The 27877-nt window shown below is 39.4% G+C and overlaps 1 protein-coding gene across 2 annotated transcripts in view; it reads right to left on the bottom strand.

Annotated features, from left to right (window-relative positions):
* Positions 1-27877, bottom strand: part of LOC119897054 (thrombospondin type-1 domain-containing protein 7A) — a 147333-nt gene that overhangs the window by 82975 nt on the left and 36481 nt on the right. For both annotated transcript variants that reach the window (XM_038710594.1, XM_038710595.1), the window contains exons 2-4: positions 11613-12447; positions 5820-6068; positions 4804-4988 (exon numbers count right to left, since the gene is read on the bottom strand). In XM_038710594.1, coding sequence (XP_038566522.1) covers positions 4804-4988; positions 5820-6068; positions 11613-12447 — 1269 coding nt within the window. The remainder of the gene's footprint in view (positions 1-4803; positions 4989-5819; positions 6069-11612; positions 12448-27877) is intronic.

The raw sequence follows: 27877 nt of genomic DNA, 5'->3' as shown, positions 1-27877 counted from the left end.
CTTCACTGTGGCTGTAGACTTAGCACAGAAGCACAAGATGACAGATAAACCCCAACTAAAATCTCAAATTGTTGTTTTTACATTTCTGTTCATGCAACACACACTGTGTAAATAAGGCAGCTTAAAAGATGTTGGTAGGCATATTTTTGAGAACCAAGCCAGGCTGGCTGTTTCCCCTTGCTTCCAGTCTTTAGACTAAGCTAGGCTAACTGTGTCCTGACTCCAGCTCTTTATTTAACAAACAGGCACAAGATTGATATTGATTTTCTCTCCTAACTCTCAGAAAGCAAGCAAATGTCTGTAAAATTATGAACTGTAATTTAATACCTTCTGTCACTTCAGTGCCCTGCATTGTCTGGCGACTGCAATTTTGGTGCCGCCTGAGTTCAGGAGGCATTTTTCTAAGCTGAAATGACTTGAATTTGAATAAACCTCACCTAAAACACTTTAGAGGACTTTTAATTCAAATATTGGGAAAGGTGACCAAAATGTCAATTCCCACAAGGTTGGTGGAAGTGCTTCAGCGATCCCTTTGGTACACAGCCTTAGCTGAGGAAGTGCCAAATGACGTTACTTCGGCTGGGATCTTGATCTGGGGTCAGATCGGAGCTACTCCCCCATAAAGATTAAGGTTAAGATTTAGGAGGTAGTAAGCTGATTCCAGATTTTTGCCTGCGGGTATCTTCCGCCCTGTTGCATGGTGATATTTATGCATGAGACATGGGAGAAAGGGAGCGCTGGTTGCAGCAAACTTCACTGAACCACTGTCTGCCTCTATGTCTCAGTGGTATACTGGAAGATTACCCCCCAATGGAGGAAAAAAGAATCCTGCGCCAAGAAGATAAGAACTGTGTATGTGTGTGTATGTTTGTGCAAACACTCACACACACATTTCTGCACAGATGGCCCTGGCGACATGCTTGTACTGTATATATGAACTGCATTTTAACAGAGGTTAAAGACGCTTTTATGTGTATGATCGCTCCAGTTTCATTGCAGGCACATGTATGCTGTATGCTCTTACTAGACCTATAATACTTCTGCTGGAAGTGGGAAAGGCAGACAGACAGAGGAAGGACATACACTCAATAAGGCATGCACTAAACATTCTTTCAGATATTATACAGTATGCTCTCTCTGAGCAGTGTCTGTCGATGTTGATTCAATCTTGGCTACCAGACTCATTATTCTTTAATTAGGGCTGATACACAGAACCAAAGGGCCGCCGATCAATTCAAACTCTGAGAAACAACATGCACTGCCAGCTTTTCTTTCATAAAGTAATTTATCATGACTTTTTTCAACATCACACCAGATAGTGTTAGATTAATATTAAAAATTAAAAATGTAATATCCTGCAACATATTTACATGGATAAATGTCCATTTTGGTGCCGCCCATTACTGATTGATGTAACAAAACAATGATTTTGCTCATAGGCAGTTCATTAAATCTAAACCTGGTTTGAGTTGCGGTAGTTATTAAATAAATCCATTACAAAAAGTTCTGAGTAACTATTAGCTAGTTTAAAACTCATTTACTAAATCATAATAGAAAAATGGCCCAAAAAATGCCACAATGTGGATTAGACCATCATAACTACACAAGCTGTCTTTAGTTCACAATCAGAAATAATTCTTAAACCTACATATGTTTTCATCTGAAATTACCAACGGTAAGTCAACTGCTACTAGTGACCCTGGCTTCTGTATCAACTGCAAATAGCATAAACAGGACAGATACTTAAGCCGCCTGTTGTCCTATGTCTTTCTATGAATTGATGGTAAATTCTTGTAATTGCTTTACTTATCATTTTTTGCAATTGTATCATTTACATCTTGGTTATATATTTACTTTTTTATTACTTGTTCACTTTGTAACTTTGTTTTGCTAAATACCCTCCCCTCCCTAATAGAAACAGGTGCACATGAACACAATGTCAGACTGAATCATGATAAACATGAAATGAAACTTCAGAGTGATTATCAGGCTATTACCAACGGCTGATACCTCCATACATTCACAACTTACACTAAACACCACTAAAATGGATAGACCGCAAATACTTAGTTTGCGTGAGAGGAACATCGCTCCACATTTGGCACACAGGGTGACTGGGCATCTCACCACCTCTTAGACTTTGTCACTCTCTCTCACGCGACCAACACGGTTGACCTCCATAAGCTCAGCCTCAACTAATGTCTTTAACACCCTCTTTAAGAGGGCAGCTTTGAATTTAAGCTGGCTTGACAAGTGTCAGAATTGGAGGCCTTGGCGCTTGTGACCACTGACAAGTCACAGGGCTCTTGAGCAGACAAATCCCTGTTTTAAATTACTCTTGATTTGGTTTGAAACGAGAGACTGGCAGTCGGTAAAAGTCTGTGTAGGTGTTCAAACAGAAAACTTGAAGCTGACAATGTAGCCAGTGGGATATTTGAAGACAAGATGAAAAAAAAACATACGACAGTGACAATTAATGTAAATGCAATATTGTATGTCATTGTGGATTTGGGCATGAATCGAGACAACATGTAGGTTTATACCTGTGGCAAGCACTTGATATGCAATTATCTGCTACAAAACCACCAGGGGACTGTAGTTTTTAAACACTGTGTGGGTGGGTTAGAGGATGTAAGTTGTCATTTAACAGCGCTTGATCAAATTTATTAGGAATTACACAAGAGAGTTCAACTGTTTTGTGTCAGGGTATGCTGTGTGGTTGATGTATGCAACTCTGGTGTAGACTTTCGAAGGAAGATGGTTGATTCCTCCCTGAAATGATACAACTAAACTGTGTGATGTGCAACAAAGTAATAATATAAATATCACAGAGGACAGTGGTGAGAATAGGAAAGAGCAGCAGACAAAATGACTGGAAAAACTGGAAGACAGAGGTAGTGGATTAAGTCATTTTCATTTTATGCATTCTCTGTTTAGAATTTTCAAACTGGTATAGCAATCTGAAACTGTGACCTTCCATACATAAACTAGCAGAAGCTCAACAGTCCTCAAAACCCACTCTAAATTTTGTTGTGGCCTTTTGAGCCAGGTCATAACAAGCAGGAAGTGTGAAGTGCTCTAAAACTTCCTGGTAGACGGCTGCGTTGACCTTGGACCTCAGAAAACACAGTGGACCAACACCAGCAGATGACATGGCACCCCAAACCATCACTGACTGTGGAAACTTTACACTGGACTTCAAGCAACGTGGATTCTGTGCCTCTCCTCTCTCCCTCCAGACTCTGGGACCTTGATTTCCAAAGGAAATGCAAAATTTACTTTCATCAGAGAACATAACTTTGGACCACTCAGCAGCAGTCCAGTCCTTTTTGTCTTTAGCCCAGGCGAGACGCTTCTGACGCTGTGTCTTGTTCAAGAGTGGCTTGACACAAGGAATGCGACAGCTGAAACCCGTGTCTTGCATACGTCTGTGCGTGGTGGTTCTTGAAGCACTGACTCCAGCTGCAGTCCACTCTTTGTGAATCTCCCCCACATTTTTGAATGGGTTTTGTTTCACAATCCTCTCCAGGGTGCAGTTATCCCTATTGCTTGTACACTTTTTTCTACCACATCTTTTCCTTCCCTTCGCCTCTCTATTAATGTGCTTGGACACAGAGCTCTGTGAACAGCCAGCCTCTTTAGCAATGACCTTTTGTGTCTTGCCCTCCTTGTGCAAGGTGTCAATGGTCGTCTTTTGGACAGCTGTCAAGTCAGCAGTCTTCCCCATGATTGTGTAGCCGACAGAACTAGACTGAGAGACCATTTAAAGGCCTTTGCAGGTCTTTTTGCAGGTCAGTTTTGAGTTAATTAGCTGATTAGAGTGTGGCACCAGGTGTCTTCAATATTGAACCTTTTCACAATATTCTAATTTTCTGAGATACTGATTTTGGGGTTTTCATTAGTTGTCAGTTATAATCATCAAAATTCAAAGGAATGAACACTTGAAATATATCAGTCTGTGTGGAATGAATGTATACATTATACAAGTTTCACTTTTTGAATGGAATTACTGAAATAAATCAACTTTTTGATGATATTCTAATTATATGACCAGCACCTGTATACACAAACTGTTGAACCTGCATTTACAAACTGCTTGTCATGTGTGAAATTCACTGCACTTCGCTTCATTTTCTTTAACAGGGAATTAGCTGTGGCCAATCAGATGGCTCCTTCTGCTTCAGCCAATCACATAAATGTATATTCAAGGGTGTCATTTAATGTGATCAGGTAGTGTTACATATCCATGCAAGTCAGCCTCAACATGGAGTCTGTTAGCTGCTCTCCAGTGATAACTCTCCTGTCATGCATGATTAAATTATATTTATATTATAATTATATGTTATATGTTATTAATGCTTGCTAAGTTAAAGAAGTGGCATTTCACACTAGTGTTAACTAATAACTTAGCCATAATGCTAATAGACAACCTAGGAAGGTCCATTAGCTAGCTAGCTAACTAACATAGCAAGTATTTTTAAGGAAAATGTTTGGGGGTCTAATTTCTTTATCTATGAATTGGGTTTATACTCAAGGAAACAGCCATCACATCAGATCCCATTTTTTCACCAAGGCAGCAACTCCCATGTTCTGCAAGGTAAAATTTGGTAATGTATTTTGTCAAGGGAGTCTGGTGGCTTTGACGAGAATGATATAGCAACTGTTCCTTGTGAAGTGTAGCCCTAATTTGCTGCTGCCAATTGCAGTCTAAAAATGTTGCCCCAATAAGTCACATAGACACAAAAACATGGGAAAATAGTTTGAAAAATAACAGTGAGAATACATATATATACATATTTTTACCTTTGTCTTTTTCTTTGAGGTCGTTGAGGTATTTTAGAAGCTCAGCATTGGCCTGGACACAATAAACCTCCCTGGTCTGCAGGCCTCCCCCACAAAGACCTGTCAGGTTACTACGTCGACGGTCCTGTTGGCTTAGCAATGAGTCAACCCGGCAGTCGCTCCACTCTGTGGTTCTCCAGGTGTAACTGAGAGAAGGAGAAAGAACATTGAAAAACAGAAATGGATGTACTGAGACACCAGGTCTGTTTGGGTGTAATTTACAACCCTGCAGACATAACTTTAGAACATAAAGGTATATTAGATATATACAACCAATTTAATTGTACAGTATGCAAATACTGTCAAGGATGTGGACAGCCAGTAGACAGTTCAAATCCATCTAATTGTTTCTTCGTCAGTTTAACCATTTATTTAGCAAACAGAAGAAGAGGGCCAGTCTGACAGTAAATCAAACACCTGGATGGGACTAAGAATGTAAGAAAGGTATTTTGGCAATAGCTGTAAAATTGAGGAATCTTTGTGTATGTGTGAGTTGGTAGGACTCAAATATCCTTGTAGTCTCCCTCCATTTGTCTCTACTTTGTGTCTGGCACCAGCCCAAGCGCTTACACAATCTGTCTCCATATGTTGTCTCCTACACACACACACCCAAGGGTCACCCACGAGCGCAAATTAGCTTGGTAATATGAGTAAAGGGAAGTCAACAGGAAGTGTGTGCAGCCTCAGCCAGGTTGAATACCAAACACTTTGATTTTACTCTATTATTGTCTGAGCTTTACTGGAATACAGAATGAATCCCTGCAGTATGTTTCGTACTGTAGCAGGGTCTTCACAATGCTGTAACCAAGGAGGAGGGTATTATCACAACCTAACATGCAATTGATCCCTGTAAAATAGGAGAGCCTGTCGAGTACTGCACTATAAATGACACATCTACACTCACTCAAATTCAGAAATCCCCTGCTCACTCCCTGCTGTGCTCCCCGCCTCCCTCCCCGTCATCAGGAGGAACTCACGTGGCACAAGGCGGTATTCCTTCACCCAGAGGTTCACATGACTCGGACTCCTCCAGCGGCGGGCATTCCGCCCCCTCGCCCACAGGGAACTGGAGCACCTGTCTGTTCCGAGTGCGATTGCCTATGGGAGACTCAGGGTCCAAGCAGGTTTTGGAGCAGGGGCCCCACTCGGCCCAGTCGGTCACCTGGCAGTCCTTGGGGAGGACGCAGGACTGGACGGTCAGCGGCAGGTCCCTTTGTGTGCACAGACTTGGAAAAGATAAAGGGGAGGGGGGCAGGAAGGAGTGAAGGTTGGTTATAATTTCATCTGGGTAGATTCAGTCAGGCTGAGACTCCAGGAAGTCCTTGCTCCCAAAAATAGGCAGGCACATAACGCCCTGTAAAACCGCAACTTGTATTTTTTCCATTGCAGTTTTTGTACAGATTAAACAAACAAGATATAACGTATTAATCAGTGATCTTTGGAGGTGCTGGTGGGCAGGTTAATTTGTCTGTCTTTGGACAGAGCTGGACTAGCCGTTTCCCCCTTCTTCCTGTCCTTATGAAAGCTAAGCTAACCAGCAGAAGGTTGTAGCATTACATTTAGGCAGTGTTGGGCAGTAACGCATTTCTGTAATATCATTACTTATCCCAGTAACTAGTAGTGTGAGGGATTACTATTTCCCAGACAGTAATAATGTACACAGTTACTACATTTACATTTATCTGACGCTTTTATCCAAAGCGACTTACAACTGCTTTATATGTCATGTTTTGTCGTCCTTGATGTGAAAGTGCGATTGCTCGGCAGGTCAGGGATCAGTTCAAGTCAAGAAGCCGGACCTTGGTGTTGTTTAGGTCAGCTGCTAGCCAAAAATCTGAAGGCAGTATGGAGAACGAGGGAGATGGGCATTCTTTGGACAAGTATTGCCATTATTGTGAGTTTGTCACAGTCAGAGATGCACAGGTCATGGTCGTCATTGTAAACTTTGTGCGACCAGCAAAAAGCTTTCAACCGCGAACAATTCTACATCTAATTTCTTAGAGGCTAAAGCAGCACAGGGATGTGGAACTTGTAGAAACAGCCTCCGGTGCTGACAGGGAGGCCGCTACTGTCACTGATGCATGGATGGTATAGCCGGGAGAGAGTGGCATTAAGCAACATTTTATGTTTTATGTTTTTCTCAAACAACACTGATTGTTGACTCTTAAAGTTAATTAATGTTCTAGTAAAGTGGATTCATTTCTAAAATGAGCTGGCTAAACAGATTATCTGTCACTTTTTAGGAAGGGGCAGGGTGTGGGGTAGTGAAAATAATATAGTAACTAGCGAGTAACGTAGGGTACTTTTAATACCCAATAAGTAAAGTAATATTATGTATATGTAAAAAGTAACTCATTACAATTACTGAGTAACTTGCCCAATACTGCATTTATGGTACTGATATCAGAGAGATATCGATCTTCTAATCTAAGTTAATTTTCTGTATTTCTGTATTCTGTATACTTACCTGCTATACACGACAAATCTAAGCTTGAGAATCAAATCAAACAGTAAGAAAGTCTTATAACTCTCCAAAGGTTGATCCTTTTATCTGTTTGTTATCCTCTGGCATCAAATGGTCACAGAGCCTATTTATGGTAAACAGAGCCTCATTACAGAGACGTTAAATCTTTCAGTTACCTCTCACTGTCATTTTAATGTCATTGTGCAAAGTTGGTTTAAAGCCACGGTATATGGTATTTGAGCAAGTCAGATCCACAGATACGTGACACCATGTTTGTGAGCAAAGCTTCACTTTAAACTCCCTGCCCTTGACTGGTGCCACTTTTTGTCATTAGCTACTCTCATTAGCATAAACACTGCATAATCAGTGCCATGTTAGGAGTAAAACAGGGAGTGGTGTGGCATGGTGTGTGTATCCTTAAGTCTTAAGTATTAAGATAACCTAAACAACCTCTGATCAATCGCTCACACACATCTTTTGATCATCTAAATAGCATTTAGATGTAATGAATAACCCGTCCTCTTTGGGCCTCTACCGAATCATTAGGAATTTGTTCTAACTAAAGCCGAGTGCTTTCTGCTACTCAGTCTGGATGTCTTTTCCCTTGAGGCGTTGCAGCTGACGAACTATTAGGGCTAATTACAGCTGTGCTTCATTTAGAAACCTCTCATTTAGACGTTGCCACCACACTTCACCTCCAGCAACTCAGACTTTTGGTATAAATGAGGGAAAGTATGAGCTGTGGGGGTTTTTTTTTGTCTTTTAACTCCTGTGTCTTTGCAGATTAAAACACCTCTGCAGTCTTTGAAGTGGTACTGAAGTGACACTGTGAAAAATCTTAGTTTTGTTTTCCTGCCAAACACGCTCGGTGTGCCAGCTCATGTTGCATCGGAGGAAAACAATGAGGAGTTTAAACAGTAAATGTGACGCACTGAGGGTGATGGCTCGATTTCCTGTCTCAGATGGAACTTCTTGTGTTTTAAAAAGCCCCTAATGCAGCCAATGACCTATTTTCACTGCAACTGGATCCTTTGAGTCTTTGCCGTTTGTTGTTGCATGCCCGAGCGTTTTTATGGATATTTCAAAGTTGCAAAAGAAGTCATTATTTCTTCATCTCAGTCATTCAGACAGAATGAGGACACAATCATTCTGTATTTAAATAAGTAAGATGATGTCTGAAAAAAAAATCATTTTTAAGCCTAAGGTTTTACACAGTAACTCGTAACAATAGACTCCAAGGGCTTTCAGACAAAAGAAAAGCAGTCAGCACGTATATTCTCATTACTTGAAGTGCATCCATTAGAACAGCTGAAATGGTCTAAAAACATAATTCAATGTGGGTCAAGTGATTAAAGAAGACTTTTTACAACTTGAGAGCCTTCAAGAGGAGATGTTATGCCAAAAAAGATGAGAAACAAAATTACAGCACCAAGTGGGACCCTCAGCATTAAATGCAATGATGTAATGTAATACACCCCCTCAGTGGCACAGCAAAAAAAAATCAAAAGGTCATGATGCAAGTTTGATTACTAGGACACAAGCAGATGACTGAGTTATAAGGAAGTGGGGCCTGTTTGGGACGAGTCGAGGACTATGGAGAAAGTAAAGGCCCAATGACAGATGTTCATCAAACAAAATTGGAAATGAACAGAGCAAGATGTTCAGAGAGCGTCTGGCTGGGATATGACTAGGTTATTGCTTCACTGGGAAGTTTGTTCCACTTTTTCCGAAAGTGGCAAAAACAACTATGAATATTTCAGAACAAGAAATAAACAAGTCAAGGATTAATATTTATGCTCCTAAGGGCATGTGAGTTATTTTCACGGTTCCTTTGAAATATTTGATCCCAGTTACTGCTGAGAGCCCAGCGCCAACAAAGCATTAATGAATACATTTAGTACATCATTGATCAAATCTTAGAATACAGTGGTATGTGAAATATATGCAATATGAATGGATACTTGCTCTACTGACACTGTCACTGATTCTTTCCTGGAGATCAAAGACCTTGTGAAAGTTGTAATAGATCCACAGAAACAGATCTTTAGAAGAGGGTTATCACTAACATCAATAAACATTGTGACAAGAACCAGAATTCACTGATTACCACTTTTTTCCCCCCACAACTTTTATTTCTTCTCTTTTTGCTGTTAAATATAGATAAAAGTGGACAACAGCTATAGATCTGTAACCTTCCTGTGAACCTCAGATTGAATTGGTGGTATAAACATAAATTGTTGTATTGAGGTGGTCAACCTTTGTTTCTTTGAGGATGAAATATTTAGTCACCACAGGCAAACAGGCTGTCACTACGTGACTAAGATCCTACAAAACTATTTTATCTGTAAAAGTTTGCATTGATTAATATGTTCTGAAATCCCACTTCATGGCGTTTAACATTGCATCACATATTTTTAAAAAGGTATTACTCTGTTGGGCCCAGTAGAAGTCCAAAGGACCTAATCTTTTGGCAGCCAAATAGTCCACAAATCCTAGTTTAGTCCATAGTCATACTAGAAAATAGACATGTTCCTGGGGTACGTGTAATCAGCATAAGTCCTACTGCGTTGATAGGCAATTACCAAAAACACCAGAAGAAGAATTACTTCTACACTGTAGCAGTTTAGTTACAACAATAACAGTTTATCCATAAAATGGATGATTTACATGGATGGACTAAGAGTTATGCTTGCAGCTCCACACCCCATACAGATCACTGCTCTTCCCTTCACATGAATCAGATAAAAGCTAGAACAGCATGTTACATCTTCTGGTGTGACTGATGTGTTGAAATTTCTGGAGTGGCTTTCTTCCTGTCGCTTTAATCAACTCATTTCAGTATCATAGTGGTGTCATTTCAGCTGTAACTACAACAAGGGAGCAAAAAAAAAAGAAACTGTATTTTGGCTTCTTGCATGATGACTGATGTAGTTACCTTTAAAATACCTAAAAGGAGAATGATTATGTCTGTCATTCTGAATATCTTCAAATTCTCTGTAGAACGGGTCTCAAACCAGTGGGAAGGTGGTTTTAAAATCAAATGATCTCTAATGTTTTCGGCAGCATTTACACCTGGAATTTTTGATATAGGATAACAATCGATTATGTCTAAGATACATGAAGTGGTTAAGTGTAAATGGGGTCATTAAGTATAATACGTGATAACACTAATTTAGTGAAAATATATTTTGTCTTACTGATTTAACAGGGGGTTTCATTTGAAGTTGTTTTGAAAACCTACTGTAAGGGTCTGCGTTAATGGTGCCTTCCTGTCAGAAGTGGTATTCTCTGCTGCTGGTGGCAGATTGATTTCTTGGGAGCCATTTCATCTTATTTTCAGTCAGAGAGTGTGACTTTGTAGGTCCCAGAAATAATAATGTCAGGGCCAAAGTTTAGACCCCATTTGAGTTTACCAACACCATAAATGGAAGCACTCATATAGTTACGGCATGTATTTTGGAAAATAGTGTCCAGTGAAGTCATAATTTAATGACCAATTCAACTAATGATTCTTTGATGGCTTTCAATTTTCTTTTCTATGGAAGATTTTATTGGACCTTAATATTTGTAACCCACAGAAAACAATCCACATATGTGTACTATGATGCGCAAATATTTCATTATCTACAAATATGTAATTTTACATACAGCAATTTGACTTCATGGTTTAGCAAGAAAAATATTTTACCGGTGACATTTTGAGTGAGACTCGACTTGTTCACTTTTCTTGGAACATATGATTACACATCCATTGAGAGGACAAAAAACAGAAAATTGCCTTGTTTTGAAAAGTGCTACAAAGTCGTGGCTAAGATTGATCACATGTCATAAAATGGTTTGCTTTCCTCGGAAGTTGACATCAAACACACTGTGGTAGTTGTGCCTCCTTGCTCTGACAGCACGACAGTGACAAAGACACAGCTGATAAACATCCTCCCCTATGTGTCAACTCCAGGCATGGAGAAGAAAACTGAAGGACAAATCTGGCATTGTGTGTAAGGACCAGTACACCTAAACATCAAAGGTACAAAAAAAAGGAGACGTTTATTTGTTGACAAAAACATATAGATGGATAGAAATATTGACAATACATGCTGAAATTAGACAGACATATTGATGAAATACATTACTGTACCTCTGCTAAATGCCTGTAATATGGTAAATAATTGCATTATTTTAAAATGACACAAAAACAAAAATGTCTCACAGATCTTTCACTGTTGCCTATGCAAGAAAACTGAAGGAGCAAATGATAGTGCCAAGGGAAAATAAAATAGTTCAGTAACGTAAAAATGTTGCCACTTACTTGCGTCCCACAGTGCTCCCATTCCTATGTATGCAGGTCACTTCCCGAGTCTGGTAGCCCACCTGGATGTCCCAAAATGGACTCTCTTGCCGGTTAAGGCGATTCCTGGTTCGTTTCTTCTGGATAAGCTCCCTGGTCTCTGGATCTTTGACTCCTGCTCTCTCCCTGAGGCCCTGGCCTTTACCTTTCCTGCGCTTAACTTGGCGTGCAGTCCGTGTCTGTGGGAGCGTGCAAGGGTTCCACGGTCCAACCCTGAGACTGTACATGCCCTCTGGACCTGTGCAATGCCTCGGTTTACAAGACTGGAACTCTGTTAGGTTGGGACAAACCGAGCCTCCAAAAAGTGGAGGAACCAGGACACTACGGACCCTGTTCCTGAGGCCTGTTCCACATGTTTTGGAGCAGGATGTCCATGGCGAATACTCAGAAACTACACAATCCTGGGGGCAAGGGATCAAACATGCCTGCTCCAGGCGAGGCTTGGGCTCAAAGTACTCACAGATGGCATCCTCTGCTGGAGACCCGTCTGACTTCAGTATGCAGCCCACCTCCCGGGTCTGAATGCCCTCTTCGCCTCCACTGCATGTGAACGGCCGTGGGGCCCCAAAGGTCCTTGCTGAAACTGGCACGCACTCATTCCAGGCACCCAGTTTCCAGTCATAAAGGTCCTTGTGCCAGTCGCACACACGGAAACAGTTTCTCTGGTTGGAAGGACGCTGGCTCTGGTCACAGTTGGTGTGAAGCGTTGTCCAGCCCTCCACATGGGCACACCAGACAGCCCGGCTTTGGCTGCCACCTGGGCCACATTCGCTGCCCATGCATCTTCCCCATGGACCTGGGAAACAAATGAAGAGGCTCAAATTACAATATGACATATTATGTAACGCCAAGGAGGCCAGTATGAAATACTGTAAGAAACCTCAACAGTAAATTGCTTTATCACATAAAGCACAATCAAGATACTTATATATTTATACATATTTGGTCTCATCTTATCACAATAATGATGAACATTGAGACATTTTATTAGAGTGTACTGTTAAGTTAAGGATAATTTAAAAATATAACAAGGCATAATTGCACAGGCTTTGAATTGATTGGAAGTGTAGAATTAACAAACATCCTGTAGTTACATTAGTAATCATCAATGGAGATCAAAGACGCCATTTGGAAACTCGCTGTGTGCCTTTAAAACAGAAATCCATTTTATGCAAGCATCAATTTGTCAAACCCTACACTTTAAACCGTCTAATGCCAAAGAAAGACAGAGAGTTTACTTTAGCTTGTTATCAACTGAGGAAAAGCATATAATGCATCTTCAAGGATGACACAGTAAATTCACAGACTCCTCTAATGTGGTCCTTGATGTGAAATGTGTTGAAAAGCTGTTGGCAACCCACGGCAAATGATGTGTGAGTGCAAAAAATATTCAGTATAAATAATCTGTCACCTTGTTTTGCGCTACACTTGGGTCAGACACAACAGTTCTTAGTGCATGGTAAAAACTGTCTGAGTGCTACAGGGGTGCCGGGGGATGATTAGCAAATACAATGTGTAACAGTGGAGATTATAGGTGATCAAAGTAAAGTGTCTGAAAGCCAATTTACTGGGGCAGTGAGTAATCTATGGCATTTATCAAACTCTATTAGCAACCAGCAGGAATTGCCACAAACATCAATAAAACGAACACAAGTTTCTGGCAAAGCCTCCCCTTATCCTCACTTACTAACAGCAGAGATCCAGCAAACAGTCCTAGAACAGGACTGGGGTAGTGAAGAGGTAGTCATATAATCATACATCATCATAAATAATCATACATTTGTTTTAATTATATATTAAAAATATTGGCAATACTTGGCTCATGAACAGGGCTTCTTACAGCAGCCATGAAGGATGGGGCTAATCTACTGAATTAGCCTGAAAACTAATCTTCTGCTGAAAACAGTCCAACAAATGAGCTATACAATCCTGTTTGTGAGAACTTTGCTAAAAACTAGTTCCCAGCTGTTTTAAGAAATTGCCAAACCTTTTTAAAAACAATGAAACTATATATTTGTTGTGTGCTATTTTCACATCTTCATTAGGAACCAGTAGGCAACAGAAACGTGTTATAGGATATAAAACTTGTTAGTTTTGGTCTTTTCATTGGATTTGCTGACAATAAGAGAAATTTGGGATAACACTGACTTCACCCTTTAACAGCAGAAATGTTTTGTGATACCGGTTACTTGTTCATAGCATCGTGCTCAGATAATTTAATGTTCATCTACAACCCTATCAGCACCATGCTGATACACAGTATTATGTTTGTTTTGTATTTGTGTGTTGCTGCTTTTGGTATACCTCTCTTGTATGAAAAAACTGAAAAAGCTGTCCTGCTCACTTGGCTAAAAAAAATTAAATATAACATTGTAATTTAAAACAAAGAACAGCTTCCAGACGCTACGATCTGTACAGACGATTTTATTACATTTAGGCTTTCAGTCACACTCTTTCTGGTTTGCCCTGTATTACTTTTCAGTGTATGACTGAAAGCTAGTATAGAATTGAATAGAGAATGCACGGCTTAATTTTGTGTTTCTCCTGACACCATGAAAACTGTCTTAAACCAGTCAGCCCAACTCAGCTGGTACCTCAAGCAAATTGAAAAACACTAATTAAAGCAGGGTGCCTCAGGAGCTCTCACTGTGTTATCCAAAGGATATTGATATCACAAGGAAGAAGAAATCAAACTAATTGGGCAGCTTCACTTTTCACCTCACATTAACCTCTTAGGTAATTGATTATATTAGCATGTGGCCTGGGGCTGATTGGACCCTTAGTGGGTAATGGGCAGTCAATGTGAGAGCAGCTCATGTTGACCCATGTCCATGCAGAGTTAAAAATCATGCCTGGAAGAAAATCAGGAGCACATTTCCGACAATGAGTGCCTCTGATGAGGCTGCTTGTTGCTTTGTCTCTGATCTCTCTCAAAAAGCTGACAGGATCTGTCTTTAGTCAACGTGAGTTTATTCACACACACACACACACACTAAATGGATGGTTTACTCCTCAAGGTTATGAGCACACTCAACCAATGTCCGATCACCAAGTGATTTCAAGGTTTGCTGGGCATCTATAGCTTGTAGTTTTTAGACACTCTGGTATTAAGAACAGAACAAGAGGGTAAGAGGTTCAGTACATTTCAATACATTTAGTATTCCCAAGACGAACCTTCTCAGGTGTTTGTCTGAGTTTAAAAAAAATCTATGTGATGTTTATTTTTAATCCAATAACAGAAAAAAGGCGACTGGGAGGTTTTGCCTTCACAATACAGACTGATAAAGACAGGGAATGTTATCTCCAGAGCTGATATTGAGTTTTCAGGCGGAGAAAGAAAATGCAGTGGAGAAAATGTTCAATTCAAAATCTAAAATGCAGTATAATCAGACAGATTCTCGGGTACTAAAGTAAAACACCTCCCACCTAAATCTAATCCATCCCAGGTAGATGTTATCTTTTCCAAGACAAATCTATGGTAGTGCTCTCACAACTGAACTCCTCCAGCTCAGGATGAGGAATAAAACAGGTTCTCAACGAATAAAGATTGTAAAGCTTGGCCATATTAAACCTACCTGGTCTAAGCACACACAGGAAGAGTCTGCTGTAATCTGTATCTTGTCCTCTTTAATGATGCATCTTATTCTGTTTCGAATCTCCTATGACATGTTTTATGTCAAATTGCACTGTTTGCCACACTATTTACACACAAACTGAAACATGGCCTTTCTTCTCTGAATGTAAATGCAAACCCCAATAGCCTAAAGCTAACTTTTCAATATTGCATGCAGTCTGACAGCGCCATTTGACATTCTGAAAACAAACTCTGTTTCACCTCCATTTATTACATTTGGTTTAGCAGAAAGTATTACAGAATTATCAATAACTGCCACTCTACTGTACATCAGACCTCTTAAATAATATTCTTTTGACATGGTCATCTGAAGTTGGCTTGGGTTTTCCAGCTAAATAATTCGCACTATAAGGCCAGTACTTTTATTGTTTGCATTCACGTTATTTTGCAGTAAAACCAAATCAAGACAACAAATTTAAAAAAAACAAGTATCCAAATTGACATCTTTGTGAAACTAGACATTTCTAAGCATGTGCACGTGTTCTTGAGGAAGCTTGCATGAATAGAGCTCAGACCTGTGCAATCTAAATCTGAATGTTGCTCTGCTGTTCAATAAAAGTGTGCTGGGATTGGCTCCAGTCCTACGACACTATATGGACACAGGTATGAGAAAATTAACTGATCATTTTGATGTGTCTGATTGACACATGTGACAATGATTTAACAATGTCAAGGTGTGAATCTTAATTATTTTACTTGTGGAGGGTGAGTGTACAGTATGTATGCTTCATTTACCTTTTACTGTATCTCCACCATGTAGGTCCATTACAATTTTGTCTTAATTGATTCTCCATTTTATTTATTATTTAAAAACCACAACCTCTCTTTATCCAACTGTATGTCCACATCACCCACATGACATTGTGACTAGCAATTGGTGGAGGGTATCACTGCTGTAAAAATGCTTTTGAGGAGTTTGTGATTTGCATCTGTGATTGGGAAATTCTTGGTAGAATAATTACCCAGCATTTAAGCGCAGCATAACAAAACATATGAACAAAGTATTCAACATAAAAGGGAGTGTCAAGAACATTCAATTTTTTAGATCTTTGTAAACTGAAAACCTGTTGGAGTTGCTTTTTAAAAAAATAATATTTGCTTTAAAAGGCAAATTAAAAATTCATGCATGTCTGGAGCAGCGACTTCTGTCAACGTGTTTGTGCTGTATTTTTCTGTTGCAATAGCAAGGGATGAGAAGCGCAGTGAAAAACTGAGGACTGTGGCTCGCGTACAGGAAATAGAAGAGTTACCCAGATGACCTGCTATGATTATAAATGTATAAAGGAGGAAAATGTGCTGACAGCATAATACAGTATAAAACAAGAACATTATTAATTTTAGGAATGTATAGCAACCCTAAATAAATGTTCTGGTAAGTACAGAATACTTTAACCAATTGCTGATGAATCATGAGCAAACCTTTAAATGGTATTATTAATTAAAATATTATTATACATTGTCTTCTTATTATAGAAGTCAATGACCAAGCCACAGACAATAGACAATATAATGTCTATATAAAATATGGACATTATATTCCTACTCAAACTTCTACTTTCACTTCTTATTTCACAATACAAGAGAATTTTTCTTTATTTTAAAAGAAATGCCGAAGTCAAGGTTTCAGTCACTTTCACATGCTGTAAAACCGGTGCTAATGAAGATCACCAACAAGAGAAGGAAAATTCTGTAGGCACTTTTGCTAACTTGAAGGAAATAATAATAAAATGAGTTGTTGGCCCCCATGGAGCTCTCAACGGGTCTCCCAGGAGTCCCCGGGTGCCATACGGGGACCATTGCTTTGAACAATATATGTGGAGTGTGACATCGTCACTGTAGGGGTGAGAGCCTGATCTCTGACGAGGCCTTGAGTGTCTATTTAATGAACAGCTTCTTTGTCCCTGCAGGGTCAGCTTCACTAATGAATGGGTCACTGTGTCTCTCTCTCTCTGCATGTGTTTGTTTATTATTTCTCAAATCCACAGCATCTCGCACTCCAAGACAGGACCTTCCTCTCTGCTGGGTCAAGGTTCATCGCAGGATCATCTTGGCTATGTGTCTGACACTTTGCCGCCTGTCTTGACTTCAAATCAGTGTGGCTGCCATTTATAACTATATGAAAAATGTAGAATAAAATACAAGATGGTTTGCCTCGATCAGTAAAATTAAGTTTTCGCAAAGTACTGCAGGGTCAGTGCACTGTTAAGGAAAGTGTATAAAACCCTTACACCACTTAGTGGAAACTTAGCTGCAGCTGAACACTGTCAAAACTCCCACAGCATTTGTCAGTGTATCTATATGCTGCTCGAAGGGTAAAAGTGAGTTAATGTATATATTGTGTAAGGCTCAGGTCTCTACGGATTTGTTCTCCCACACAGTTCCAGTAAATGAGAATGAGTTCAGTCAACTTGTCAGATTAAATCACAGCTTAGAAAGATGATTTTACAGAGGTTTGATTTTACGGATGACTATATTTATTTTATGACTACGGCTCACAAACACACCATCTTTTTGTGTTTTGATAGTATTTTAAGGTTCGTAAAAGCCTCAACGAATCATCCAAATGCTCCAGTGAAGCTTGTTTCATGATCAAGAGAACGTGAATGGCGTTTTAAATCTCATGCAAACTGAAAATTGATCCGTCAGTTACATAGCAACAGTGCAAGAGTCAGTCTGATTATATAACGTTTCTTGGTTTAAAAGACACAACAAAGTGTTTTGAAACTTCTCTGTTCCTGCTGATTGAGTTGTTAAAAAAGCAACTTTAAATTGTGTTTCTAAGTGTTTCAACACTATGTAGCTTCACAGTTTAGACAGAATTAATCATATAAACTACAATGCAATAATTGCATGTTTGCATAGCCTTTGGGAGAACTAAGTATTACCACATTGAACTTGCCATGTTGAGTCACATTAAGCTCAGCAGAGCGTTTGTTTGCCAAAAGCTAAAAAAACAATCTGGTGTGCACGAGGCAAGGGCCAACTGTGAATTGTTATTGTGTCTACAGAGCACAGCCGGCTATAAATACTATTCCCAGACAGAAAGTATTGCCATTCATATCATGCTATTCCTTATGGGCAACGGTCAAAAGATCTCTATTTAGCACCAGATGGACATTAGCCTTTTGGTCTTAATGGGCCACTGTATGCATCAGGGGTTAGCGTGGAAAAGAGCAAAAGTTAAAGGAGAAGGGAAAAAGACCAGAGGCTAATACTTAACATCTGAAGGAATACTTTGAGCAGCTTAGCATTCATGGATGATTGTTAACCCTGGCCTGCATTCAGTGTGATCGGTGCCCTGGGCTGCACAGCACTAAGCCACATTGACTAAGGCTCTCCGCTCACACTTGATCTAAATTACATTAGCTGTAATACCATGATTGTGCTTGCATGGCTTGAAGGACCTTCTTTGATGGCGCTATATTCATCACGTCCAGCATATAACTGTGTAGCAGACATTTCAACAACTCACAAAATGTTTAATAGCCTTCTCCATTTTTATCTTTGCTGTTCTCTTCATACAGTATACTCCCTATTACAACTGCACACATATTACATATTGAAACTGTGCAGCAATAACTGACTAACTGAATGTAGAGACTTTTGCTTTGTTATTGTGCATGGATCTTTTGAATGAAATACTGAATATAATGAATATGAAGCTAGTATAATTGAACCAGCGCAGTGTATTCATAGTGAACAATCATATTGATCTTGACATGTGTACTCAAGAGTTACATCTTCAATCCAGCTATAGCTAAACAATGTTAGAAACCTGCTGCACCAGTATCATTTTGCTTATCTTTCAGCTTTAAAGGACCCGTGCCCATACGTACATTAGCACAGTCACTGGTTGCTGTAATCATTCCCAAGAGATCCCAAGCGATAACAGCCCTCTTTCTTTGTAAAATATTAATATGAGGTCTCAGCGCTCAATTTAAGTGGGTATCTTCAGCAGTTTTAGTACAAAATTCACATTCAAGTAAGGGTAAGATGCCTGGAATTGAAGCTGAACCAGAAAGACATGACAAGCAATAGAGTGAGCCAAAAGTGAGTGACAGAAACTAGAAGCTTGTTGTTCTGTTGTTTGCAGATAGGTTGAGTGTTTTTCTGTTAGATCATAAACACCCCCAGAGGATGGAGGAGTGACAAGATAAATTAGAGAGAACTTGCTCCAATCCTACACCCACATGCTCAGCAGTGACGATATTGCTGTTGGCAACATCAAAGAAATTCTCCAAATTTTTCGAGTCAAAGGGTCAGGACCAGGCAACGAGCCAGAGTGAGATACCTCCAGCTTGTAACACTGCTTCTCTGTTTCACAGCAGCATTTTTGACAAGAATGTGTCTGCCTTCAAATCAGCAATTCTTGCTTAACAATTTAAACTGTCAACACACATAGATTCCTGCAAGTCAAAAGCAGTGGTCTGTGTTGACGTCTGTCATCAAAATATTGCAAGACTGATACTGCAAAATTCAACAGCAAATTAATGAACTCCATAATTGCCCAGTATAAACTTTCATATTCCTAAATGACAAACACATGCCTGTTAAATCTACATGCAAACAAGCACTGAGTGCAAACGTCAAAAGAGTAACAATGCAATGCATCACTGCACGTACATGCTCCACTAATGATGGTTAGTTTCCTTCCAGACAAACCAGATGACCTTGACATTCCTGAGAACAAACAAAATAACAATAATTACCTTGGAGACGTCAATCTTCCAACATATGGATGTGTCCTCTATTCTTTCTGCCATATTTTACAAAAAGAGGCCACAGCAACTAGTATTTCATTGTCCACACTGTATCAGCATTAATATGAGCAACAGATTGTTAGCTGTAACCTTCAATCCACCTTGCTAGAGTTCATGAGGGCCGCTGTATTTTCAGGTATACCTACATTTACAAATATGACCTAATTAAATACATGGTCTGTGTGCAAAAATAACTATCTGCAAAAGGGGCACAGCAGAAAAAGTTTACCCACCATTACTGTACACATCCCTCTCAGGTAAACATTGCTTAGTTGTCCTAGATCATAAAACCAACCAAACATACATTTACATAGCCTCCACTGCCAAACTGTATCAGAGAATGAAGTGGTACATTACTTTTGCTCTGGTCATTTCCATGTAATTAAATGTGTATGTGCACATTTTAAATGTACCCTTTCATAGGCACTTCCACACTTATATTTATAATATTTAATTTTTCTACTCACACTAACCATACTCTCCATCTGTACATTCTGCATTTTGTAGAATTGCTGCTCCCTTTGTTTACTCTTTATCTTTATTAAATAAAATGCTGTGTATATATTTTGTGTGCTTAATGCCTACTGCGTAGCTGTCACAAGCCAAGTCACAAGATTTTCTTTTCTCTGACCAATAAAATGATATTGACCTTTTTTTCCCTGAATGATGTCAATTTAAAGATATTTATAAACATTTTCCTTTATTAATATATCACATTATGGCAAATGTTTGGAAAATCAATGTATTGCTGATTGATTAATCATTTAAGTCATTTTTCAGGCAAAAACAAGATAATTTAATTTTTAGCGGGGTTTTACACTGCTTGTCAAGACATTTGATGATGTCACCTTGTAATTCTAGGATAGTGTGATGGGAACTTTTAGCAGTTTTCAGATTAATTGATAATAAAAACAGTTGCTAGCTGCAGCTCTAATGGAACTGTTCATTAGGATTTTGTAAAACAATAACACAAATGGATCATATAATCATGCCACTGCCAATGTTTTAAAAATGTGCCACCTTCTTCAAAATCTCTACATGAGAGATGCCGTATTTATCAGAAATGGTGGTAACAATTAATAAAAATGCAACGTTAAATTTAAAGGTCTGTGACAGGATGCAAAGTCAGATGTGGTAGATGTACATTCACTACATCGCCCTCACACACACTAATTTTCTACATCGGTACACAACATATACACTATTTCCTGCTATCTACATTGGAACTGAACGTTAGCATTAAAGCCCCCCTCCAGTGTATTTTGACATTTCTATGATATTTCATATTTTTCTGAGTCATTTCCTTACAATTACCCACATAGTTTGCCAAATATTTTTTGACAAATGGCTTAATTTTGTGCTCAAAGTTGCAAAAATTGCTTAGTTGTTAAAACGGGGTTGTGACGTCATACATCATTCTCCACTGTCATGCCTAGTTAAAGAACTGTCACGCCATCATGCCTTGTTAAGTCAGAGCATCAAACCGATGAACATCGTTGTGAGCTAGCTAACCAATTTATCATGTAATTTACTTAGAACTTTCAGTAGGGACGTCTCTCTGTGTCTGATTGTTGGTTTGTCTTTCTAGTTTAGTGAGCTAAGTTAACTAAGTTGTAGTTAGCCAGGTGTAGTTAGCTAGCATAGTTATTGCAGAAAGTTAGCTAACAGAGGGTCTTCATTTTAGTTTTTAGTTTCCTCCTCCTGCTGTTCATTTTCATCATGGCATTTGTGCGTGCAGTGTTGGAGGACAGATGGCAGAAAACGCGTCACACTTTCATCTGTCTTATATACAGTCTGCAACATGCATTTTACTGACGGCCGTTTTATCAATGCACCGGCGGAGGCACCCCCTCCCCTCATCCCCGCGGTAAAGTAAGCACACCATAAAATGTAGCGGGAGTTATCGTGTGCAGTGCGTGACAGGACCATTGGCTGTATGATTGATAACAGCTGATACTCGCACATTAGTTTCTATTATGGGTAAGTAATAGCTACTCCTGCCAGACAGTAAAGTGTACTAAACTTTACAGTGTAGTGATGTTAACACAGCATATCGTTAGTGAACACTCCAGCCGGTCAGTTTTTGGTTGTCATGGTAATGTATTACGTCCGAATATTAACCACACCCCCATTCTCTGTTTGAGAAAGAACGTTCACCAAAAACGGCAGTTAAAACTGGCTTTAAATTGACCCTTCGCTAAGCCCCGCCCTCCTTAGTTACTGTTGCTAAGTCCGACACACTGTCAGCGCTGCCACTGTCTATTACTGCACTCCCCAGAGATGTCCCCGGAGTTTTGCAGTTGCAGTACATTTGAAAGTTGTATTCAGGCTGTCAAACTGACTCAAACTGACGTGAAAAAAATGAAAGATAGAAGCTAAAGCTTACCGATCACACAGTACAAGTGAACCACCGCATCCCCCTGACGACTGAGACAACGATATGAACGACAACAACACTGTTCCTGTAAAACTGGGAAGGCCTCTATTCATTATTACATTCATTAAAAAGCAGAACAGTAGGACTTTTTATTTTACATTCAGCAGGAAGTTAGCTAGCGTTAGCTAACTAACATTCCATTAGGAACGATCCATGGCCGACATTTCTGGATTTATTTTAGGTTTTGGAAAGAGAATAAATTGTACTTCTCCCATCAACCTCTCTGGGTAGCAACTGTAACTATTACAAGTGCCCCAGGAACAGTGTTTGACCATGTCTTAGAAAAATACAGCCAAAAAAAGCTAGAAAACGACTCTTTTTGAATTAGAGTCAATGGAGCGCATCCGCTCAGTTAGAGCGAGACCTATACTGCGCTGTGATTGGCCAGCTGCGTATTCGGGGTGTGGCTTAGAGAAGGGTCAATTGTGAGGTGGAGGAATCATCCAACATGGTGGTAATTCCCAGGATACTGAGCTGCATAAAACAATGCCATTTGAAGTAATTAAACAGTATTGCATCCATGCCCAACCAGAAGTGAATGTATTGTCCACTTATTTGGTAAATTTATTTGGTATTTGTTGATGCGTTGTTCATTTGTTTTTTACCTAACAGTTGCATTTTTATTTTTTTAGTTTTAGTTTAGATTTTGTTTCCATGTATTTTATTTAGGAACTGTGTTACAAACTGATGGTGAATACAATTATTTACTGTATGGACCCCAGGAAGATTACTGGTCTAATGTGGAGGCAAATAGGGATGCAAATATAACATGAGTCTTTAGTAAGTAAACAGGGAGCTTCCCACGCTGTGCTACTGTACTAAACATGGCGAGTTTGTTTAAAGAAAATGATGTCTAACTACCCTCAACAGTAACAGTGCTGGTGTCACAATGTAAAGTAGCCAGTCTCACTAATGAGAGAGTGTTTCTTTTTCTGGTGCTGCAGAAATAACTGATGATATTATGAGGGAGCATGACAGACTAGGGTTTTCTTGTACTCTTTGGAGTAAATGTATGTATACTAAACTGACAACAAATATCTGTCACAATGAATATTTTTGATGCTTAAACATGCATCAGATTCAGAGAGCTGATCTTGGTTAGACACATTAGTGGCATGATGTTTTTCACCTTAATGTGTGAAAATGCAAGCTGAATGTTATCGTTTAAAAAAAGAGAGAACTCAGGGCAGATGCGTAATAACAAAGTCCATGAAATACTCTTAAAGGCTGTGGTAGGGAAAAATACCCTCTGCATTTTAAGTAGAGAAATTAAAGAGAAAACAGAACAAATAACAGTGACCGTACCCATCACTGTCAGGGTAAAAATAAATGCGTGTGCACTGCGGCAAACTGATTTATCTTTATTTACAAAGAAATAAATGCTCTTGTTCTGCAGTGAGGTGATATAAATGTTGCAAACACGTTTACACCCAAGAGCTGTCCAGTACAACATGAGACCTCCAATACTGGCCACTGAGCAGCTCCACATGTCTGGTTTTGTTGATTTGTTGACTCAAATCTGAGCTGACAGGCCCGTGGATGTTCCCCAAAGGGGTGTGATAGTTTGGCAAAGGTTATGGGGGCAGGGGGATGGGGGTAAAGAGAGTGCCACACAGGGAGTGTTAGAGGCTCAGTGAATGTGCCTTGTGGATGAAACCCTCTGGTCTGTGAGTCGCTGCACTGGCAGGTTTTACAAGAGCAGCAGTGACACAGACTGTTCAAGGCCTTTTACTGTAAGCAAGAAAACCAGAGAAAGAATAAGAATGCACAGCAGGGATGCTTGCTTTCCCAGTGGATGGTATTCTTCTAGTCAGGGTGTGGTATTTCATCTCCATCTCAGCCCCACAAACATACAATATGTATGCGACTGGTTGCAGCTATTCGAGGACAGACACAACAACAAAGGCATGATGGTGTGTTGGAGCAGTGAGCTCAAACTAGATGTCATCTAGGCAGCCTCTCTAAACCAGACTTCCAATCTGACATCTATTTTTCTGCATTTTATGATATCTTGTCCTCCCCTGGAGCGCAGGGGGTGGACATAATATCATGAACACCTGTGCCAAGTAATGAAATCCAAAACAATATCCATGGTAAAAAAAAAAAAAAAAAACCTTTGTGAGGCTGAGTAGGGGAGGTATTGATTCAAATATATGGTAATTTTTTAAAGAGATTTGTTTGTGATGTGGGTCTGGATTTAGACTACATTGCAATGTGTGCATGCATTTTGATAACCCCAGAGGGCCCGCCTTTATGTATATGGAGCAGTCCCAGTAAAGCCCACTTTGACTGCACCAAGCCACAAGCCTTGATTATGTGGGTTTCTAACCTGTTGTCGACCCCACGCTGTTGAGGCCCTGTTTGGCAGCAGGACAGACCTCCATCAATTCGAAGCTGTGACTTGTGCTAAACAGGTGGCTTAACACATGCGGCTCTGAAGAGGACAAGAGAATGCACTGTTTTTAAAGGTCTCTATGTTCAACTCTCAGCACTTTTGTAGCTTCTAACTGTTTCTATAAGGTTTGGAGTTTAGTTTTACTCCTACGTTGCTGTTTGTATTTCAGATATCAGCCCACAGTCAGATATCACATAGGCAATCTTATTTTACTGTTTAATTATCGCTTATTATTGGAGCTGTATATGACTTAAAGGTTCAGTGTGTAATATTTCTGGGGATCTATTGACACAAATTCAATATAAGATCCATCACTATGTTTTCAGTGGTGTATAAAGACCATACATAATGAACCATTATGTTTTTTACTTAGAATCAGCCATTTCTATCTACATATCGCCATGTTGCGTCGCCATGTTTCTACAGTAAAAAATGGACAAACTGCTGTATTTCGTCACTACATTTTTCTTCTTCTTATAGAATTCTGGCAGTGTAGAAGCTTGTCACTACGTTGAATACGTAGGTTTGAAGAAGAAGAAGAAGTAATAATATGCAAAAAGGTTTTCCATCATAGCAATTTTTTATCCCCATTTGTCCCTCTTCAACAAATTGATTATGAAGCGACATAAAATCCAGTTTCACATGCGCACAATAAAGCATGTGCTGCAGCACGTGTGTTGTGCCGTTTGATTTGCATCTACCAACCTACCGCTTTTTTATTTCCCCAGTATCTCCAGAGAGAGGAAATTCCTGTGCTTGTTTACCTGACGGCTATTTCAGAGGTGTGTCAAACAGGCTACTAGACTCTACTAGACTAGACTCTTTTTATTGTCAAAGTAAAAGCTTTTAATTCAACCTGAGTGGGCAAAAGACGAAAGTGAGTAGCTTTTCTTGAAAAGCATCCACAGGAATTAAAATGTATTTGTCACTGAGACAGCAAAATATTGTTGTTAGTGCTGCTATTGTTACATAAAGGTCAGCACAAAATAACTTCGACAGATACCGCACTATTAGGTCAGTGGATCAGTTTTAAATATTGTAGGGAGTAGTGTAATAACAGTACAACAGTAGTAGAATAGTACCTCTAGTGGTATCAAGCCATACAAATATTTTTGTGTCTGAGATTTTTGCTTTCATCCCAATACAGTGGCGGTAGAGAGTTAAGAGTTTCTGAAAGCTTTGAAAAATGACATTTAAAAAATTCAACAGAAATGTGTCTTTCCAGGCACAATGCTCCTGTTGCTCTCGATAATGCATAGACCTACTGTCAACATATTTCAGTGGATCTACTTTCAGAGTTCCTATGAAAACTGCAGACAGAGTAACAGGGATACTCTTTCTGGAAAGAGACATTGTTGGTGAATTAAACATTTAACAATTTAATTCAGTCAAAATTCCACACACCTCTGTCCATGTTTCAGAGTGAAGGCAGAAATATCAGAGACAGATATCTCGACACCTATAAAATCAAAAGGATCTGCATGAATGAACACTACTAGAGGCAACTGAGAAAATCCTTGGGTGAACTGACCCTTTACCATTTAACATACATGTCACAGAGGTACTACAGCATGCTGCAGGGTTACTGAATTATACTCTGCAGGTGTAGATGTTATTGTGTCAACCTGCTGTGACTCATATCTACATTTTCTCATCTGCTCTTATAAATCCCCTTATGACAGTAATATCCAGCAATGTGCATGTAGTAGTTGGATAATCTTTTGTATTTTGTGGATTAAGCTCATGCTGTGTGGATTTTCTTGATGGTAGACACATAATAAGTGACAATCTGTGAATGAATTTACACGAGGGGAAAGTGCAAGCAGCATGAAATGTCTGTGGGCTTTAATATTACTGGTTTTGGACGCATTTGTTAGAAATCATATGTTGCTGTTGTTTTTCTATGTATCTGTGCGTGTATTCTGTAGTGTATCTGCATGCGTTGTTCTGTGCAGGTGCCACTGTTGCTCTGGGGGGGGGGGGGGGGGGGGGGGACAGCAACTTGATGATGTAGCTGTCAGTTTATTAAGATAAATTTTCCAATCACATGGCGAGATTTCCCACCCTCAGGAGTGCCAGCATTGGGGATTAGATTAGACTCCCACAATGCATCGCGCTTTACATCACAATCCAATAGGAAAGTAATACTAGGGTGCCTTGCCTCCCAAAACAAAAGGTTTAAAATTAGTAAAATTAGCTCTGGGGACGTGCAGTAAATCACAACAACAAAGAGAATCATCTTGATAAAACTCTTACACTCTTAGGTATCAGCTAATTTAAAAATACTGAATGTAGGATCTGCCTCAATAATAAATTGCAGTGAGATTCATGCTGTTCGTGAACCTAAAAGCTAGTAAATAAACAACTGCGCAAATAAAGGCATTACAGACTATTGTTATTTGCTTCATGCTTTGATTTGTACTGATTTGGAATTTATCAGTCTCAGCTGAGTGTTAATAACAGACACAACCTGTTCTGGCAGACTGTTAAGGCGGCGTATAAAGCAACAAGATGAGAAAATAATGACATTTGGAAATCAGAATAAGCTCACATGGGATATGCAATGGAACATGACACCAGTGGTAATTATTACTGTGCACTCAAGACTGATATTGTTAAATAAAGCTTATACAAGCTGCTTTTAAGAAAGCCTAACAGTAGTTTCATTATTTCAATGTTACGCTCAACTACAATGATATTCAAGTATTCCCAGACAGGCAGTTCATATCGAGCCATGTGTTAGGACTGGAACGTTTTAATTTTTCTGCTTCAACAAAGCTTGGAATTACAGAACAAAGCAATTACAATTATCTCATAATTCTGTAACAATCACTTATAGTGCCACGGAAGACAATTGGTGTAAATGGGATTGATGCCAGCGGGGTATTCCCCAAAGTCAAAAATTGACAGGTGAATAATAAGTAAGGCAACTAAATCATATGCCAGGGCAGTTCACTGTGCTTTACATGGTACAAAAAACAAACAAGGTAAGGTAACAAA

This window comes from Micropterus salmoides, unplaced genomic scaffold (assembly GCF_014851395.1).
Source record: "Micropterus salmoides isolate LMB-PRFRI ecotype aquatic unplaced genomic scaffold, ASM1485139v1 Ms_hic_scaffold_11, whole genome shotgun sequence".
NCBI classification, from domain to species: domain Eukaryota; kingdom Metazoa; phylum Chordata; class Actinopteri; order Centrarchiformes; family Centrarchidae; genus Micropterus; species Micropterus salmoides.
This window is presented reverse-complemented; position numbering and strand designations above follow the sequence as displayed.